Source organism: Stegostoma tigrinum, chromosome 25 (genome assembly GCF_030684315.1).
Source record: "Stegostoma tigrinum isolate sSteTig4 chromosome 25, sSteTig4.hap1, whole genome shotgun sequence".
Classification (NCBI taxonomy): domain Eukaryota; kingdom Metazoa; phylum Chordata; class Chondrichthyes; order Orectolobiformes; family Stegostomatidae; genus Stegostoma; species Stegostoma tigrinum.
Genome location: NC_081378.1, coordinates 21,629,057 through 21,648,903, shown reverse-complemented (window position 1 = coordinate 21,648,903; position 19,847 = coordinate 21,629,057). Strand labels below are relative to the sequence as shown.

Genomic DNA, 19,847 nt, shown 5'->3' with positions numbered 1-19,847 from the left:
GTGTCAAACCACTACTTAAAAACTGAAAGGATGAAAGCATGCAAATCATCTGACTGCAACCTGGGCGTTGGTTTAGGACATCATGACTCCATGCTCAGTCCCGTCAAACCTGCAAAGCCCTCCTCAATAACGTCTGGGGACTTGTGCCAGAACAGCGAGAGTTATTTTATAAAGGAGTTAAGCAACATGTACCCTTGGCCATTGTTCTTGTTACCTTTCCCACTATCTGGGATTGGCTTGAAGAGTCCTCATTGAATTCAGTCTTCTTGAAATCTTGTGACTCTGGGTCAAACATGTCTAAAGAAACTGGACAGAGAACTTGTGCCATTAAGCAGAATTCCAGCATTCAGATAATGGAATTCTGTTCTACGTTTTTAATTTTTTGCTGGTCCACCGCTGGTAACAAATTTGGAAGAAAGACCCATGAGCCCAGGAGTGTTTTAATTACATGATTCTTTGTCACAAAAATATTTGGACCTTGCTTTTAGTCACTAATTTTCAGACCTTTTGTTTTCTGCAATTTTCATCCCTGAGGAAACTGCCCTTGTCATGATTTGACAAATCTGTACTCCTTCATGTTAAATAGCACTTGCAGGAAGCACTGAGGATAGCACAGAATGTAGACTGGACATCAGTGTTCAAAAATACTGGAGGAACTTGACACCATCCAGGACAAGACAGATACTTGACTGGCATCCCATCTAACATGTTCATCATTCACCCTTCCTTTGCCAACGCACAGTCCATTAGCTTATCCCAGCTAAAAGATTTTTTGCAATAACTCACGAAGACTGCTTTGAAAGTATCTTACAAACCTGTGATCTTTAACACCCAGAAAGACAAGCAGCAGAAACGTGAACACTACAAGTTTGTGTTCCCCTCCAAGTCATACGCTACCCTGACTTGAAATTATATTGCTGTTCTTTCACTTTTGCTGTGTTGTCTCAGTTGGCTGGCCCATTGGTTTGTGGTGCAAAGTGACACCAACAGTAGGGATTCAGTTCTGCACTGATTGAGGTCACCATGAAAGTCTTGCCTTCTTAACCTTACCCCTTGCCTCAGTCGTGGTGAATCTCGTGTTGAACCACCGCCTGTGGTCTCTCTGTAATGAGAACAGTCCTGTGGCCCTGTCACTATGGCAAGGTTACCTTTTTATTAAATCTTTTGTTAATCTGGCCTACCATCTTTAAAGATTTGAGCACAACATACCAAATGTCTCTGTTTGTTAGCCTTCTTTATGTTGCTGTGGCTGTTGTGGAGAGAGTGGGGAACCAGGAAGTGGCATGTTGTGACTCACCTGTCCTGAGATAACAAGATTCTCTGTCGGAGCTTGATTTCAGAAAATTAGTTCATTTTCAGAAAAGGTATAAAGTTTTTAAGAATTCATCACTACTTTCTCCAGCAGCTGCTACTCCATCCTATTGCCCCTATCTGTACTCAGAGTGATGAGACGTTCTGGAAGAAAGTATGAAACAAATGATGAAGATAAATCTAATGTGGTGGGGGAGGAGTGTGATGTGTGGTCTTGGATATTTAATAGATTGACATATTGGAACAGTTTAGGGATTAGCTCAGGGATTAGCCTGAGCAGTTTTTTTCATTAGATTTTCGAGAATGCTGGAGGGAGAATTTGGTGGACTTGATCTCAACTCTTAATTCAGGCTGACATTCCAGGGTACTGCGGAAAGGTTGATACATTGGTAAAGAACCAGTGCTCATGGAGTGCTGCACTGGCTGAGGGTATGTTATGCTGTCAGATGTAATATCTGTATTCTTCAACCAAAATCATACGCACACACTTGATTCCACTCTGCAGCAACATTGATTCACCCTCTCTCAAAGCTGTGCCGTTCCCCAGGTTCACTTCATCCTCCACCTCATCCAGCACCTCAAAAAAACTTTTTCTTTCAGACATCAAAGCGCACAAGCTCCAACAGCCTATGGACTCCAACATCTGTCCTGTGGACTGCCCCTTAGCACTCACCCCTTTCCAGCCATCCGATGCCAATACTTTCTGTCTCTGAGGCCACTCCCTCTAACCCCTTGACGTGTTTTCACCATTCGTCCTGACCCTACCCTCTCTGAGGCTGAACATAGTGTCCTCTGCAAAAATAACCTCAGCTTCATGCCTTGCATCCCCACTTCACTGAATTTTGGGCTTGCCATGATGCTGAACTGTTTTTCTGCTGTTTCTGCCTCCTCACTCATTTCTTCAAGTAGGACTCCCCTTCCTGTTCCACTGATCCCTTCACCCACTTCCAGTATTCACCTTCCATTTGCACCCCTTCTCCTGGCCTCTTACCTGCCTTTGATCTCTTCAGTGAAAACTGCCGATATGACATCGGCCATCTCAATTTATCTGCTTCTCTCACCAACTCTAATCTGTCCCCTTCTGAAATTGCCACACTCCATTCTGACAGGTCCAACCCTAACTTTCATTATCAAACTTACTGACAAAGGTGGTGCTGTTGTAGTCTGGCGCACTGACCATTACCTTGTGGAGGCTCAATCGGTCTTCCTACTGCCCCCCAGACCATGACCCCACATCCGAACATCAAGCCGTTGTTGCCAGAACTGTCACTGACCTCATTAAGTCCAGAGATTTCCCGCCAACCCCCCACCTTGCGGAATAGAGACAAAAAGGTCTCCCAACCCTGGACAGCCCGCTTCTACCTCCTTCCCAAAATTTACAAACCAGACTGCCCTGGTAGGCCCATGGTATCAGCCAGTTCCTGCCCCACTGAGCTCCTTTCCTCCTACTTTGACACCATCCTGTCTCCACTTGTCCAGATCCCGCCTGCCTACATCCACAATTCCTCTGATGCCCTCCACCACGTTGACAATTTCAAGTGGTGTTCACCGTGGATATGCAATCCCTCTTTTCCTTTGTTGCCCACCAGGACAGTCTGCAAGCTCTTGGCTTCTTCCTCGATCAGAGACATGAACACTCCTCGTCCACCACCATTCTCCTCCACCTGGCTAAATTGTTCTGTCATTGAACAATTTCTCCTTTAATTCATCTTACTTCTGCCAATTCAAAGGAGTAGTTATGGGCACCTGCGTGTATCCCAGTTGTGCCTGCGTCTTTATGGCATATGTGGAACATTCCTTGTTCCAGTCCTACACTAGTCCCCTCCCACAACACTCATTTTTTTTCTGTTTCAATGCTGTTTCATGCTCCTGCCAGGACCTTGAAAATTTGTTCATTTTTGCCTCCAGCTTCCACCCCACTATAACTTTCACATCATCTACTTCCCTCCCTTTCCTTGATCTCTCTGTCTCTATTTTGGGGATTAAACCGTCTACTGCCACCTGCTACAAAGCCATTGACTCCCATAGCTACCTTCACTACAGCTCTTCACACCCATCCTCCTCCCATTCTCCTAATTCCTTTGGCTACATTGCATCTGTTTCAATGATGCCCCCTTCAAAACAGCGCTGCTGACATGGTTTCCTGCTTCCATAACATGGTTTCCCGCTTCCATAACGTGGTTTCCCACCCATAGTGGTTGATAGGGCCCTCAACCACATCTGACCTTTTTTATAATTATTCATTCAGGGGAGGCCAGCATTTATTTTCCATCCCTAATTGCTCAGAGGGCAGTTATGAGTCAACCACATTGCTGTGGATCTGGAGTCACATGTAGGCCAGACCAGGTAAGGATGGCAGTTTCCTTTCCTAAAAGACATTAGTACCCATGGACCTATCACCCATGCTTCCACCCTTGTCCCTTCCCAATCCTCACAATAGCATGGGTGGTTCCTTCTTGTCTTCGCTTTGAGTCCTGCCAGCTACTGCATCCAAAGGATCATCCTGCACCATTTCAAACAACTCTAGCAGAATGCCACCACCAAACACATCTTCCCCTCACTCCCCTGCCAGCATTTTGCAGGGATCATTCCCTCCGGGACACCCTAGTCCATTCCTCGACCATGAACACGACACCTTTCCCACGCCACCTTCTCATGTCACCTTAGAAGATGCAGCACCTGCCCCTTCACCACCTCCCTACTCACCGTCCAAAGGCCTAAACAATCTTTCCTGGTGAAGCAGTACTTCACCTGTACCTCCTCCCGTGTTGTGTATTGCCTTCGCGGCACCCAATGTGGTGTACTGTACGTTGGAGAAACCAAAAGCAGACTGGGTGACCGCTAAATAGAACACCTCCAGTCTGTGCACAAGCATGATCCCAACCTATGCGTAGTCAGTCTTTGAAACACTGTGTCCTGCTTGCATGCCCACTTGTCTGTCCTTGACATGCTGCAGTGAATCACAGCGCAAACTGGAGGAACAACATCTCACCTTCAGACTAAGCACTTCACAGTCTTCTGGACTCAATATTGAGTTCAAAAGTAACTCACATTTTTTTCCTTTCTTTTAGCTTTACTTGTTATATTCTCTATCACCATGTCCTCTCTTCCGTCCACCCACCCCAGTGGGACTGCCTGTTCTTTCTAGTCTGGCAGGTGTATACACCAATGTTCTGCCATTCTCACATTCCAATCACATCTCTTCTCCCTAGCACTTTACACCACCCCCCCACCTGAATTATAGTACAAATGCTGTCCGCTACATGCTTCACTTCAGCTGTGATGAAGAATCATTGAGACACAAAATGTTAGCTTGCTCTTTCTCCAGCTCTTTTAACCTGCTGTAATCTACAGCATTGGTCGTTTTCAGAACAGATCCCAGCATCTGCAGTAACTTTACTCCATCAAAACCAGTTAATCTGGTCACACATCTCAACTGCTGTTTATGGATCTTGCTGTCTCCAAATAGTTGCCAACTCTACTAAATGTTGCATACAAGTTGTGAAATATATAAATACAAGTTAATTCTTTTAATGATTGTTGGCTGTTTGCACTATAGGAAGTGCTCGACCCCTGGAGGAGTCTGGATCCTTTTGAAGCCACTCAAGACAAGCCATTCAAGAAAGGTACCTTGGTGGATATATCAGTTTCCATCTCCAGAGTTCTGCCAAGAGGAAATAAACCTGGGCATGGAGATTTTAAACTTCAGCAAAATTTCTTACACTCAAAAGGGAACATTAATGGATTATCAAGGGACAAGCTGTGCATAGTATTGTTGCGTGATAGTTGTGTGATTATTCCATTATTCTACCTTACACTGTTTCCACATTCCCACCTGCTGATATTTACTTTAAGGAATGCCGTGATTTTGATGATGATGGAAATTTCAGCAGTGTTCTTTGATAGCCCTCTTCCTCAAGTCGTCTTTTGTGGCAACCATCAACTGCTGCTCACATTGGCAGGATGCTGTTTGGACAGCACATTTTGAGAGTCACGTTTTGCATCACAACTCTTGTGCAAATGCAGCTGCTGGTGCCTGAGGCTGAACAGTTTGAGGAAGATGGATGTGATCAGATTAGATTAATTCCCCTGTTATTTGCTGCTGTCTCACCTGTCCAATTTTCATCAGTGAGCTTGGGCTGAGGCTGACCTCTGTTGAACCACAAAGGACTGTACAGCTGAATCTACCTTAGCACAAGCACCTCCCAACAGGACAGTGATTGGAAACTGACCACAATCTGAAATTTAGAGCTTGGCCTTTCAAGAGTGATGTAGGGAGTTTTCAATAATAAATTGTAGAAATCTGGAACTTTTCCCTCAATATTCTTAGTGCTGGGGAATTTTTGGGTCCTCTTAACCTAGAGTAGCAGATCTTAGCCAAAGTGGGGTCTAGAGCAGAGGTGGATAAATGGAGTTGGCATGCAGATCAGCTGTGATCTAATTTGAATGGTGGAGCAAATCGGAGGAGATGAATATTTCCTGGTTTTGAACTCTGGGATTTTATACCTGTCCCCTGCTACTGACTCACTTTGAAAATAAGCCAATGATTTCTGACCTGGTGTCCTGGCCTGCACAGCTGAATAAGAAGCTGACTGCCACTGTGCAGCACACTGGCGCACTGATCAACCAGAAAGCTATTGAATCATGGAGTGAGTGAATGTCTGGTTACAGTGTGTTGTTTCTGATGAATATCCACGTTATTACCTGTTCAGGTCCTAGATATGATGCTATGATTTTGTATTTTTCAGGAATACATTTTGTTATACCACCACGTGTTGATATCACTGGAGGCAAGCGGAAACGAAAAACCTTTGTAAAACTGAAAGATTTTGGGAAATGGTTCTCTGAGACATGTAAGTAGTCATTGAACATTTTCCTCCTTGTGTTTACCGAATCTATACAGTTTTGTGCTGTGGGTGACACTAACGTTGCTGTGACGCTCTGGTCACCAGTCCCAGGTGAATCATTGTACTGTGTACTTTACACTAGGTGTGCTATGTATTGTGAAATTCATTGCTACAGTAATTATACTTTATAGTCTTCTCTGCACATTCCATCTTTTTCAATCTCTTATATTTGCTTTTCTCTTCCTTCCAGATTATGGTGGATGGAGTGAGGCAAAGAGTCGGAAAAGAGGCCCAACATTTGCAGGTGAGAGGCAGAGCTGGGTGTCTGGGATCAGCTTTGATTTGTGCATCAGTGGGTAAATTTAGCATATTTCCTCAGACTTTAGGGAACATAAGAGCTGGAGTGAGTTGCTTTTAGAAAGCTTACTGGCCATATCTTGACGGAGCCCTACTCTTTCACTGAGGCAACCATTGTCTTTTCAGTTACCCAATCCTTCAGCAACCACCAATGATGTGTACTTCCATGGGATACAATTATCTGGTTATGAGACACTGACCAAGCAAGAGCATAAAATTAGGAGCTAGATAATTTTTTTTTGGGGTGGGAGCTAGAGATAATAATGAAGAAAATTTCTGCAGATTGTGATTTTGTTATAGGATGAGCAGTGTGCCAAATCAGTGACATTGGAGGGTTGGGAGAGGTGGTTGTGAGGTACAGTTGATTGTTGTTGGCTATGTGAGGACCCTCAGAATATATTTTTAAATTGTGTCACTGGGGAATGGATAAGATAATAAATATGAGAGGGACAAGTATAGATCGTTGGAGATTTTGAATGTAATTGTGAGAGTGGGAAGATGAGCCATTGCATGTGACTCTCTAGCTTTGATTGGATGGCTGAAAGTGGAAGCAGGTATGTGCATGTTCTTGAAAAAATATTTTTAATTTTTGGGATGTGAGCATCGCTGGCTGGGCCAGCCTTCATCGCCCATTCCTAGCTACCTTGAGAAAATGGCTGTGAACTGTCGTCTTGAACTGCTTTGTTCATTTACTGTAGGTAGACCCACAAATGCTGTTGGGGAGGAGTTCCAGGCTTTTGACCTGGTGACACTGAAGGAATGGTAATCCATTTCTAAACTCAGAATAGAGAGTGGCGGGGAGGGAAACTTGAAAACGGTGGCATTTCCACATATCTACTGCCATTGGTCTTCTCGATGGTAGATGCTGAGATGGTGCTGCTTAAGGACCCTTGATGAATTTCTGTAGTGCACCTTATAAATGGCACATACTGAACATCAATGGTGGAGAGAGTGAATGTTTGTATACGTTGTTTTTATTCCACTGATTACCATTGATTCTTGTTTTACTTGGGCTCCAAGGTGCCACACGCCGTCAGTTACAGCGTCAATGTAAAGGGCAGTCATCCTCTCATCACCACCGAGTTCAGCGCTTTTGTCCATCTTTGAATTAAGGCATTAATGGGAACAGAAGCTGAACGGCGCTGGCAGAATCCAAGTCGAACATCACTTAGGTTATTGCTGACTAAGTACCTCTTGATAACACAGTTGATGTCTTTTCCATCACATTATTGATAATCAAGAGAAAATTAGAACATAGAACAATACAGCGCAGAACAGGCCCTTCGGCCCTTGATGTTGCGCCGACCTGTGAACTAATCTAAGCCCATCCCCCTACACTATCCCAGCATCATCCATCTGCTTATCCAAGGACTGTTTAAATGCCCCTAATGTGGCTGAGTTAACTACATTGGCAGACAGGGCGTTTCACGCCCTTACCACTCTTTGAGTAAAGAACCTGCAACTGACATCTGTCTTAAATCTATCACCCCTCAATTTGTAGCCATGCCCCCTCGTACAAGCTGACGTCATCATCCTCGGAAAAAGACTCTCACTGCCCACCCTACCTAATCCTCTAACCATCTAGTATGTCTCTATTAAATCCCCTCTCAGCTGCCTTCTCTCTAATGAGAGCAGATCCAAGTCCCTCAGGCTTTCTTCATAAGGCCTTCGCTCCAGACCAGGCAACATCCTGGTAAATCTCCTGTGCACCTTTTTCATTGCTTCCACATCCTTCCTATAATGGGATGACCAGAACTGCATGCAGTATTCCAAGTGAGGCCGCACCAGCGTTTTGTACAGTTGCAGCATGACATCACGGCTCCGGAACTCATTCCCTCTACCAATAAAACCTAACACACCATAAGCCGCCTTAACAGCACTATCAACCTGGGTGGCAACTTTCAGGGATCTATGTACATGGACACCAAGATCCCTCTGCACATCCACACTACCAAGAACTGATTTTAGATTTGTCCTGTCTTTTTTGTACAGGGCATACCTGGGCAATTTCCCACACTGTCAGGAGAATACCAACGTTGTATCTGTTCTGGAGCGGCTTGGCTTGGGGTGCAGCACGTTCAAAGTACACATCTCCAGTTGCTATTGCCAGAGTATTGTCAGGGCCCATAGCCTTTTCCGTACAAGCATTTTCATCTGTTTCTTGATATCATGCGGAGTGAATTGAATTGACTGAAGGCTGCCATCTTTGATGTGATGGGTTATCCACTTGGCACTTCTGGCTGAAGATTGTTGTAAACTACTTCAGTGTTATCTTTAGCTTGATTTGTTGAAGTTCCCTATAATTGAGGATGGAAATATTTGTAGAGCCTTCTTGCCCAGTGATTCATCTGGTTGACACCTCAGTTTTAGGTATGCCTGATGCGGTTCCTGTATATTGTCCTGCACACTTCTATGACCCAGGATTAGTCCCCTGGCTTGATATTAGTGGTAAAGTGCTAGGCCATGGAATTGCAGATTGTGTTGGAGTATGGTTCTGCTGTTGATTACGATGGCCCACAACTCCTTGTTGATGCCCTGTCTTCAGCTGTTCTATCAATTTAGCAATGTAGTAATGTCACAATCCATGATGAAGGATATGCTCAATATAAAGAACAAGGCTTTGTTTCCACAAGGACTGTGTGGTGGTCATTCCTACCACTGCTGTCATGAACAAACACATCTGATGCAGGAAGATTTGTGAGAACGAGACTAAATAAGTTTTCACCTCTTATTGGTTTCATCACTAGCTGCTGCAGACCCAGTTCTATCAGCAATGTCTCTTAGGATTTCTTTATATTTTTGTTCAAGAGGTTTGGGCATTGCTGGGTAGGCCAGAATTTATTGACCATTCCTGTTTGCCCAGGGGGCAGTTTAAAGTCACTTTACATTGTTATGGATCTGGAGTCACACGTAGGCCAGACTGGGCAAGTATGGCAGATGTCTTTCCCTAAAGAGCATTAATGAACTAGATGACAATCAACAATGGCTTCATGGTCATCATTAGACTTTCAATTACAGATTTTACGGTTTCTTAGTCACCAATGAGTTAAATCTTTGGGTTCTGGATTACTAGCCCAGTCATGTTGGCTGTGATACCATTGTCGTTTTCAGTGCCTTGGCTGATGCCAGGTTGTCTGTACAGTTTCATGCTTTTTTCCTGAGATATTTTGGCAGTTTGATAGAACAGAGTTGCTTTAGAGGGTCTGGAACTGCATGTATGCCAAATCAGGTAAGGATAGTAGATTTCTTTCCTGAAAGGATGAATGAACCAGATGGAATCTTATGATACTTAACAATGGTTTCGTGGTCATAATTATACCTTCAATTCTACATTTTCTTTTTTTACACTCAGGTTCCACCATTTGTCCTGGTGGATTTTGAACTCGGGCCCCCACAATATTTCCTGTTCTTCTGGATTTCTAGTCCAGCAACAAAATCAGTATGCCATTGTTTGTCCTCAACAAGCTGGTGGATGGTACAAGAGGATGGTGTGATCACCCACGTGAATAAGCAAAATCGAGAAGGATAATTTACCATTGTCGCACAGCTTGTCATTTATGATTTCAATAAGGGCTGTTTCCTGCTGTGGCATGTGTATGTAAAACAGATTGAAAGGTTCATTGATAGAATTATGGGAAGAAATGGTCCAATATTGTAGATGATAAAGTGTTCAAGCTTGTTGGAGAGGAAAGGGAGGCACTTTGGATGATACTTTGCAAGGTGCAGGTGCCCAAGGCAGTACTCCCTGTAGAATGTTCAGTAACCTGAAAGTGTCTGTGCACAAGTGGTCTGCTTTTCAGATACCACACATATGTGGCTGCACGTGACAATTTAAAAGACCTATATACTTAACTGATTCACCTGCAATAATAGACTAGGAATTTACATGTACTTTTACATGAGAAATATAGTGAAAAGTTTTACAAGCTGCCCCACCACAGCATCTGTTTCAATGCCAGAAAACATATATAATAACTTCTAAAAAGTAAAGTAAAGACAAAGTTCACCGCGATTCATTTAACAGCCCCTGGGCTCGGGGAAAACAGGTTAAGGAGCGATGGTATACCATGATGATGAAGCCAGGACGAGACTGCCTGCTGGGTCCCTGAATACCTGGACGCCAAAGAAGAAGAAGACCTCCACACAGGACAACCGCCATGCTGAGTTGAGTCTGCCTTCCTCCTCCTTCAGGTGGCCACGCCTAGCTGCAGACAAGGATCCTCGGCCTAGACTGCAAGTCTGGGCTGGGGGAGTCAGCCTAAGATTTGTTCGTGCTTTGCTGGGAGACCCTGGACTGGTTTGGAACTGTGTCTGACTCGTCCTAGTGTTCCCGCTTGCAACTCTGGCAGAGTATCCATTCCTCAGCTTCCCATTGATCTCACACGACAGACAAATGGACACCATTGTGCAAAGACTTATCTATAATTGGGGTGGCTGATGGTGCTCATCAAGTTAATAACTTTCCTGAGGGCGTGGAACTTTGAGCTTTTGTTTTTGCTAATTTTAAAATGATCTCTTTCCTTCGCAGATATGGATGTTCTGTACTGGCAACATATGAAAGACAGACTCCGAGCACAGAGGAAACATCAGCAAATGATGGTAAGTGTTTGGTGAGAAACATTTGTTAGGGAGAGAAATGCCAGTGGATAGTGGAAAACTCTAAGTGTTTTGGTACATTTTATTCCAAAAAATGCATTTATACCAGTTGTTAAATATTAATAGCAGGAGTTTTGACTGGATCAGGACGGGATTGAACCACTTAGCTAGGTCTGTGTTAAAGTGTTTGTTTTCAGATGGCAGTCAGGGCACTCCAGTCTGACAGAACTTTGAGAAGGTGAAAAGTCACCAAGGTTTCTGCTCTTGTTCAATATCTAATGAACACTTCTGGTAATGGTACGTTGTGAAACACCATCATCCTCAGATCTATGAATCTGTAACTAGGGGTACAAATTAAAGATGCTACAAGGAGAAGGAAGGAGGAAGTTAGGTTTTCACATTATTATGACGAATGATTTGCCGTAAGGACCTTTCAAGGACAAAATTAGTGTATGTGTATACAATTACATCCGTTTAATGGGGAATTGAAATGGGATTGGAAGAGAAAGCTATGGAATAAAAGTGGAAAATGCCCGTTGAGAGCTCAGAGTAGCTTTCTGAGAATGACCTCTTGTGCTGTAATAAAATTCTGTTTTAAGTGCGTCATACAGAATAATTAATTCTTGCTGTATTGTGGAAGAGATGACAGATCCAATTTTGTGTGCTTGTGTTTAGCGTTGACTGAGGGTATTGGTGTGTGGGTGAGCATGCTCTTATGTTGGTGTGCTTGTGCAATATGTGTTGAAGGTGTATGTCATTACAGGGTGGGCATACAGTATGAAGGTGCTGTAACATGTGGCAGAGTTTAAGCTCACCCTTGAGTCACCTATCTGAAAGGAAGCTGATGAAAATGGAGTGTGATTCAGGTGCTGTGTTCGTTGATGTGTTCTGGTTTGTGTCAGAACTCCTGCTGTTTGTGTATATGATTATGCTAATCAAGTCTTTCCTCTGCAGATTGCTCTACGTGGGAGGGTAATAGAGGAGTTAGATGTAGAAGCAGGAAACATGGAAGAAGAATTAAATGACTTGCAAGAGCGAGCTGAAGACCATCTGGATAATGACGGACTGGAAGGTAATGAAAGAGAAGGGATTTCTCCCATTCTGACCTAAGTTATGTTGCAAATGTAGAAATAGTTTCTGTACTGAAACAATTGCAGGGACTACTTCCCTTATGTAGGCCATTTGTATATTCTGGTGTTGGATTCTTTTTCTTACAGTTCTGTTTGCTTGGATTTGTGATCTACAGCGGTGTTCTGCTGTTCCTGAAACTATTTTTCATTTGATCTCTCACATTATTATCTTCTATAGGCCTGCATTGCAATCTTAATGACCTCTGTTTACTTTCTCAACACTAGTGAGGAGAGCCTTAACTCGACTCTAAATTACGTAGCACCTCTTCTAAGGCATTATGAGCCTACTGCTTAATATATACAGCACAGAAACGGACATTTTAGCACAATATATCTGCACAGGTGTTTATGACTTAAATGTGCCTCCTCCCATCCTTCTCCATCTAACACCAACAGCATATCCTATATTACCCTGCGCTTACCTGGCTTTCCTTTTAATATTTTGACCTGTGCTAGTCAATTTCATTGTAGCATCTGTCTATTCAGCACATAATTTAGTTTGCATATTTCTCATTGCTTTTACATTCTCCTGATAATGAAGTGCCAGAACTTTAACTGTGGCCTCAACAAGATGTATAGATTTAACAGCATTTTCTTGCTTTAGTTGAGGCCCCTTTACTTTGCTTTGAAGTCTCATTATTTAAGAATTTTTGCTGCTTTCATGAATGTTTCATGAAATTACATCACCTGGCCCATGACACTAGCTGTGCCCTTTGTTTATTTAACATTATTCCAATTTGCTGAAATGACCAAATTTCAGTATCGCATTCCCCTGTGTCAATTGTCACGTCCTGATTTGCAGGGTATAAAAGATCAGGATGTAGATGTGAATATCAGAATTTCTAGGTGAAAATGTCTATGTAGTTGATTTAATAACCTAATATTTGCAGGATTTGACAATAATGGAGTTGTTGACTAATCATGCTAATCAACACACATCCACGACAAACACAGGCATGAGTGAGAAACCAGAGGCTGAAGAACACAGCAAGCCAGGCAGCATCTGGAGGAAAGGAGCAGTCAATGTTCTGGGTCCAGTCCTGAAGAAGGGTAAAACTCCAAACGCTGACTGCTCCTTTCCTCTAGATGCTGCCTGGCTTGCTGTGCTCTTCCAGCCTCCTGTTTATCTATCTGGATTCCAGCATCTACAGGTTTTTTTTTGGCTCTACCGAGTGAGAAATCACCTGGTGCCAAACAGTTATGGGAATCGTCGATCAGAAGTCTCTTGTTACCCCCAAATTTGAGTAACCATTTATGTAACTGAAATCACTTGTATTGTACCACGCAATGTTATGCCCGAAATATAATTTTGAATTTCAATGATCGGTATTACCTGCATTCATCATCTTCCAAGAGAGCCTGTGCTATGTATTAACCAGTTTGTTCCTGAAATATTATTTCCACAGATTAGTTTGGAAGTCACCCAGTCTAGCTCAGGCCAGGTCCTCTACTGTTATGGTCAAATAATTTGTGATCCTTTAGAATCCTGGAAGCAATCATGTTACCTCTCAGTAGAATTTACATAAGTATTCAACACAAAAAGGATTAATATTCTTCTGTACAGACATGAGGTGATTGTTATCTGGGTTACAGGGATAATATACCCTGATCTCAGTGCTTATTGTGCTTGAAGAGTTATACACACTACTCTGTAAGGGTATGTTTTAAGGGTGGGGTGTGATATGAAGATATCAAATGTGCTGCATCTGCTACCTTTCACAACGGGACTCTGCCATAAACATAAATATTCAGAGAATGCTGTCACTGAGAACATTTCTGAAATTAATTGATTTCTGTGCTTAGTGCAAATAGAATCACAAGTTGGCCATCTAGCCCTCAGCATTGTTCCTTTATTACTTGAGAGAGATCTGTGTGCATGCTGCTGTAATGGGCGTTTATAATAGAGAGAGAGAGAATGAAATCAAAATCAGCAGTGTATGTGTGAAGGGAAAGCATGACTGGGATCAGTGGGGTGGTGCCCAGAGCAATATCTGCTGGACCTGTTCAGCCTGTTTACTGTGCAGATAATCATCTGATTGCACAATTACATTTTAATATTCTATAGAGTGACACACAGCCCACTCGTATAGTTTCAGAGCAATTGTTTCATATTTAGATATTCACCATTTGTCTTATTTGTATAATTTATTTGTGTAGGAGGTGGGATTAGTTTCCTCCCACAATGTGCCTCAAAAAGGCGGCTGAAACAGAACTTCAATAATCTGCCAGAAGTTGGATTGAAATCTGTGACTTTCTAGAATTTCAAATACAAATTAATTGCCATGTAGGAAGAAAGATTGCAAACACTCTCCAATCACTGTTGGTTAGTAGGAGGTGGTGCCCTGATTTAGAATTAATGGAATTCTTCTTTAATTACGGATGGTACAAAAAAGAAATGAGAAATGTTAAACTTTAATGAATTAATGCTATAATTGGCCACAACATGTACTGTAGCATCTCTGACAACTAAGTGATCAGTACCCAAAATTTGAAACAGACAAGACACTTTCTAGAAAACCATAAAACATGAGAGCAGAAGTAGGCCATTCAACCCATTGATTCTGCTCTTCCATTCAATGAGATCATGGATGATCTGATAATCCTCAAGTCAACTTTCCTGACTCTTCTCTATAAGACTCAATTCCCTTACTGAGAAAAACTCTTTCTTAGCCTTGAATGTACTTAGTGATCTAGACTTAAGAGCTCTCTGTGGTAAGGAATTCCATAAATTCACTACCTTTTTGAAAGAAGAAATTCTTCCGCATTTTGTCTTAAATCGTGACCCTTACTCTGAGGTTATGTCCACTGGTCGTAGACATTGCCACAAGGGGAGACAACCACCAACAGAAGTTAGAGCATTGGCATGCTGCTCACCACATGCGGAACATTGGATTGGCTGTGAGTATGCACAGTGCAGCTTAGAGGGGAATGTTGGAGACAACCTTTACACATCTACCCTGTCAAGCTCCCAAAGAATTGTGCATCTTTCAATATGATTGTCTCTTGTTCATCTGAGTTCCACTGAGTACAGGCCCAATCTACTTAACATCTTCTCGTAAAATATCTGGGAACAACCTAGTGAACCTTCAATGCCTCCATTGTCAGTATGCCTTCCTCTTAGATAATGGCACCAAATTGTTCACAGAATTCCTTTTAGATATGGCGTGGAGAAGCTATTCTCACATCCAGATCCAAGTAATTCAGCAATGGTTTCTATCACTGAAATATCGAGATTCTGCTTCATCATAATCCAGGAAGAATCTCTGGTGTCTTGTCATATTATTTGGGATGCTGCGGTTTAGGCAGATTACCTTTGGGCACGGGAGAGTGGAAAAAGTGAACAATGTTCATGTGCTTGGTCACAGGCCATTTGTCCTGGCAATATAGAGCAAAGATGGACAGGTAGAAATGATCTGATCAATCTCTCCTCTCACACAACTCTTCCTTATAGCATTGTGGAGGTACCTACACCAGATGGACTGCAGTGGTTGAAAAAGATAGCTCATTCTACCTTTCTCAAGGGCAGTCAGGGATCAGCAATGAGTCTGTGAGATCCAGCGGTGAGCTTGGGTCATGAACCAATTGTGCATGAAAGTTGAGTTTGCCTGCTGTTTGACATATTAATTTAGCATTATTAACCAAAATATTGTGAGCAGTTGGAAAGCTGCAACATTTCAATCTGTGTTTTTTTTTTCAGATGATTACGACATTAATTTGGATCAAGAAGCTGATGCAGCTCAGGACAACCACAGCCCCCCAAATCTGGGTAATATCCCTTCCTCTAAATATGGATAAAACTTGTCCCTGTAACACAAGTTTAACACTCCACTCTCCTCTGTGTAACACTGGGTAAACACTCCTGTAAGACAGCAACAATTTCCAGCTGTTGTTTTCTGTCAGTAATTAAGTTACCATCTGTAATTGCAGAACCTTTTGGAGAAATGGGATCAGCGTGTTATGAGGAACTTGTCAGAAGGAATGTGGTATGTAAAATTCCTGAAAACGAAATATGTTTTAGCCTCCATTATTCAGTAACCATGTGGAAAATGTTTTAACATTCAGTTATAATTAAAATCTCTGCTCCAGTTGAAATCAGTACACATGTTTGGAGGACCAGGTTATTTGATTATTAGTTAGGGTATGAAATGACCTGTCTAGAAGTTCAGTAAAGGTGGGTTTCATTGAGGTATTCAGGTATTGAGGCATTAATTATTTCAATGTAAATAGTGTGCAGCGATATGGAAAAGGCAGCAGATTGACATACTCGCAGGTGCAGACACGATGGGCCCAATTGCTGCCTCCTGTGATTTAGTAGGCTCACAGTAGATCCAGTATCCAGTATCCAAAGATTTCATAATTCATTCTTTGGATGAGAGCATCAGTGATAAGGCTGGCATTTAAATATGATAATTTAGTTTTCCTGAGAAGGTGGTGGAGGAGAGGGTAATAACCCCCTTATTTAAATATACAAGAGTAGTGTTGTTGAGGTATATACTGTTCATTTTAATATGAAAGGAAAGGACAATGTTGTAGGGAATAAAAGGGTGATATACTCCTTACAATGCCCTGGCTGTGATGAACACTATGTAAGCTGGAGTACAGGCTGTTTTTACTGTTCTAATTTACATACATCCTGTACATGTAAGAAGTGAGTCTCACAATGCACCTGAGACTTGTGTTCATCTCTGATCCTGAATTCTTGGCAATTCCTAGTGCATTGTTGGACTGAGCTGTTCTAGATTGACACATTCTTGTGTTCCAGGAGCTGTTCATCGCTAACTCCCAGCAGTATGCCAAGGAAACAGCCCTATCCCTTCGTGTGAGGGACTGGGAGGAGAAAATTGGCCCAAGACTTGAAGAACAGGTACGAGTGATTTCATTGAGCCTAATGTGGCAAGCAATATTCTTGGGGGTGTGGTGATTATGGCAGATTACTTAGCATTTTAACAAATTAGGCTGAAAATTATGATCTTACTTCAGTCTCCTACTGACAGTGTCATTCCAGCATTTTCAGGTTTTATTTTAGATTTTCCTTTGCTGAAACTCTCTTTTGTATGGTGGCTGTTCTTTGAAGGGCTGGCTGAAGGGTCAGTAATTAATAATACTGGAAGGGTGTATGTACCTCCTAGGAAATGAAATGATCTTCAATGCAACAGAAGCAATAAAGGAGGTAATAAGGCATATTAAACGAAAGGCCATAAATGATAAGGGAGTTGTGGAACAAATAATATAAATAAAGTGGAAAGTAACTGCTATTAAAAATGAATGTAACTATCTCTACAATACGCAATGTCCATGATAAAATAGGAAAGCTGGAGACAATGAGGAACCAGATATAATAGGAATTACTGAGAAATGGCTTCATAAAAATCAAACTGAGACTTAAACTTCCAGAGGGGGCAATTTGGAACGAACGGAAATGGAGCGTGAAATAGCTGTCTTTGTTAGAAATAACTATGGCAGTACCAAAGTGTGGTGTAGCCATGAGTCAGACAGAATAGAATTCACATAAATAGATGTAAAAGCATCGAACACTTTATTCAGGAAATCTACAAACCATCCAAAAGTGAAAATAAACCAAAGGAAGAAGGATGAAAACAAATTAAGGAAATGAATTTTGAAAAATGGAGAAGTTCCATTACCCTGAATTAATTTGGCCAGAAGTGATGAGTAAAGTGGAATAGAGTTCCTACAATGAGTTCCGGACTCCTTTCTAACCTGGTATGCAAGCATGCAATAAAGGAGAATTCACTATTGCATCTACTGTTAAGGTATAAACCAAGAGGAGGTAGTAAGAGTTAGGCAATGTCTAGGCAGAAGTGAATAATAATTGAGAAGGGCATTATCATGAGACAACAGTAAATCTTTTTTTTGTTGGCTTTATGTTGGATCACTTTGAAGTTTATATTCAATTAATACAGAATTTACAAAAACGCACGTAGTTAGTCTAACTTAGTAATTATGACTATTTATTTTGTCTGTGCACACATGCTGTAAACTATGGTGTACCATATTATCAGTATGGATTTAAAAGATTCTTTGGTTATGCTTTTCACCATATCCATCTGGTGGACAATTCTTGTTGTATTTTATTCCACCCTAGCCCTCAATTGTTGCAATTTCAATTTCTGTAATCCTTCCTAACTCTAACTTGTTGTTTTTCAACTTGCAAACCTGAAGTCCACTTTTATTCCTTCATCTGGCAGCTACTGAGTTGCTGCAACAATCTTCAGGCTGTGTAGTTAAACAATTTCTTCTATTTCCCAACCCTTCCATTTGGAGCTTGGGGAGGCTGTAAAAATTCCATAGCTGAGAAAGGGGAAATGGTGTTTCTGTGCCCAGGTAGTTGTCCTTTCATGGACATCTTCCCAATTATATTAGGGAAAGTGCATACTTGCTCCAAAATCACAAAAACTAGAATTAAATGCAAGAAGAGGCCATTTAGTGCTGGAGCCTGGTCTTCCATTCAAGAATCTCGTTGATTAAGGTTTCGATCCATTCTGTTATCCATGCGGTCTTATCACCACTTTGTTCGGCCCATGCAGACTTATATAGGCTTCGTTTAGCTACTAACGTAAATTAAAATGTCACCATTTATCATTTTTAGTTGTAACTCCCTAATTGCACTTCAGGTGAACAAACAGTACGTGGACTACATCAGTTCAGGAATGTGGCTTATTACCAGCTTCTCAAAGGCATTTAAGGTGATCAACCATCAGTGACCTTGCCTGAGGCTGCACAAATTTCTCGAAATATTTTTTTTTAAAAAATGGCATGGTGATTCAGTGGTTAGCACTGCTGCCTCACAGCACCAAGGACCTGAGTTCGATTCCACCCTTGGGTGACTATCTGTGTGGAGTTTGCATGTTCTCCCTGTGTCTGCATGGGGTTTCTTCTGGGTGCTGTGGTTTCCTCCCACAGCCAAAGATGTGCAGGTTATATGGACTGCTGTGCTAAATTGCCATAGTGTCCGGAAATATGCAGGCTAGATGGATTAGTCGTGGGAAATGCAGAATTTCAAGGAATAAGGTTAGTGGGGGAATGGGTCTGGTGGGATGCTGTTCGGAGAGTTGATGTGGAATCAATGGGCTGAATGTCCTGCTTCCACACTGTAGGGATTCTACAATGTGTGGCTGATTTTGCTGGGATACTGCATTGAATCCTCCGTGCACAGCTTAGCTGTTCGCACCATTTGGGAGCAGCCGTCACTCCCTGTTGGGATGCCCCAGTTGTTGCTGGATTTCCTACATTGTTACCATTGCAACAAAGCTAGTTCACCAACAATAGCTTCGTTGTGGTTTGAACAACTGGACTCTTTTCTCTCGAAAGTAAATGGCTGAGGGCTAACTTAACAGAATCCTTTAAAATTGTAAAGGTTTTATCAGATAAACACGAGAAAATGTTTCCTTTTTCAGGAAGAGCAAAACTACATCACCATAAGGTGGTGATTGAGAAAAATCAAATAGGGAATTCAGAAACAATTCTTTCACCAGAGTGGTTGAGAAATGGAACTTGCTGCTACAAGGAGTAGTTAAGGTGAAGAGTACAGATACACTTCAGGATGTATATAAGTGTAGAGATGGAAGGAATTGGAGGATCATGCAAA

At 42.1% G+C, this 19,847-nt stretch overlaps 1 protein-coding gene across 5 annotated transcripts in view; it reads left to right on the top strand.

Annotated features, from left to right (window-relative positions):
* The window catches only part of ncaph2 (non-SMC condensin II complex, subunit H2), a 42,194-nt gene that overhangs the window by 19,907 nt on the left and 2,440 nt on the right, over nucleotides 1–19,847 (top strand). For all 5 annotated transcript variants that reach the window (XM_048554601.2, XM_048554598.2, XM_059654532.1 and 2 more), the window contains exons 12-19: nucleotides 4,871–4,937; nucleotides 6,060–6,164; nucleotides 6,409–6,462; nucleotides 11,044–11,114; nucleotides 12,066–12,183; nucleotides 15,939–16,007; nucleotides 16,169–16,224; nucleotides 17,004–17,105. In XM_048554601.2, coding sequence (XP_048410558.1) covers nucleotides 4,871–4,937; nucleotides 6,060–6,164; nucleotides 6,409–6,462; nucleotides 11,044–11,114; nucleotides 12,066–12,183; nucleotides 15,939–16,007; nucleotides 16,169–16,224; nucleotides 17,004–17,105 — 642 coding nt within the window. The remainder of the gene's footprint in view (nucleotides 1–4,870; nucleotides 4,938–6,059; nucleotides 6,165–6,408; nucleotides 6,463–11,043; nucleotides 11,115–12,065; nucleotides 12,184–15,938; nucleotides 16,008–16,168; nucleotides 16,225–17,003; nucleotides 17,106–19,847) is intronic.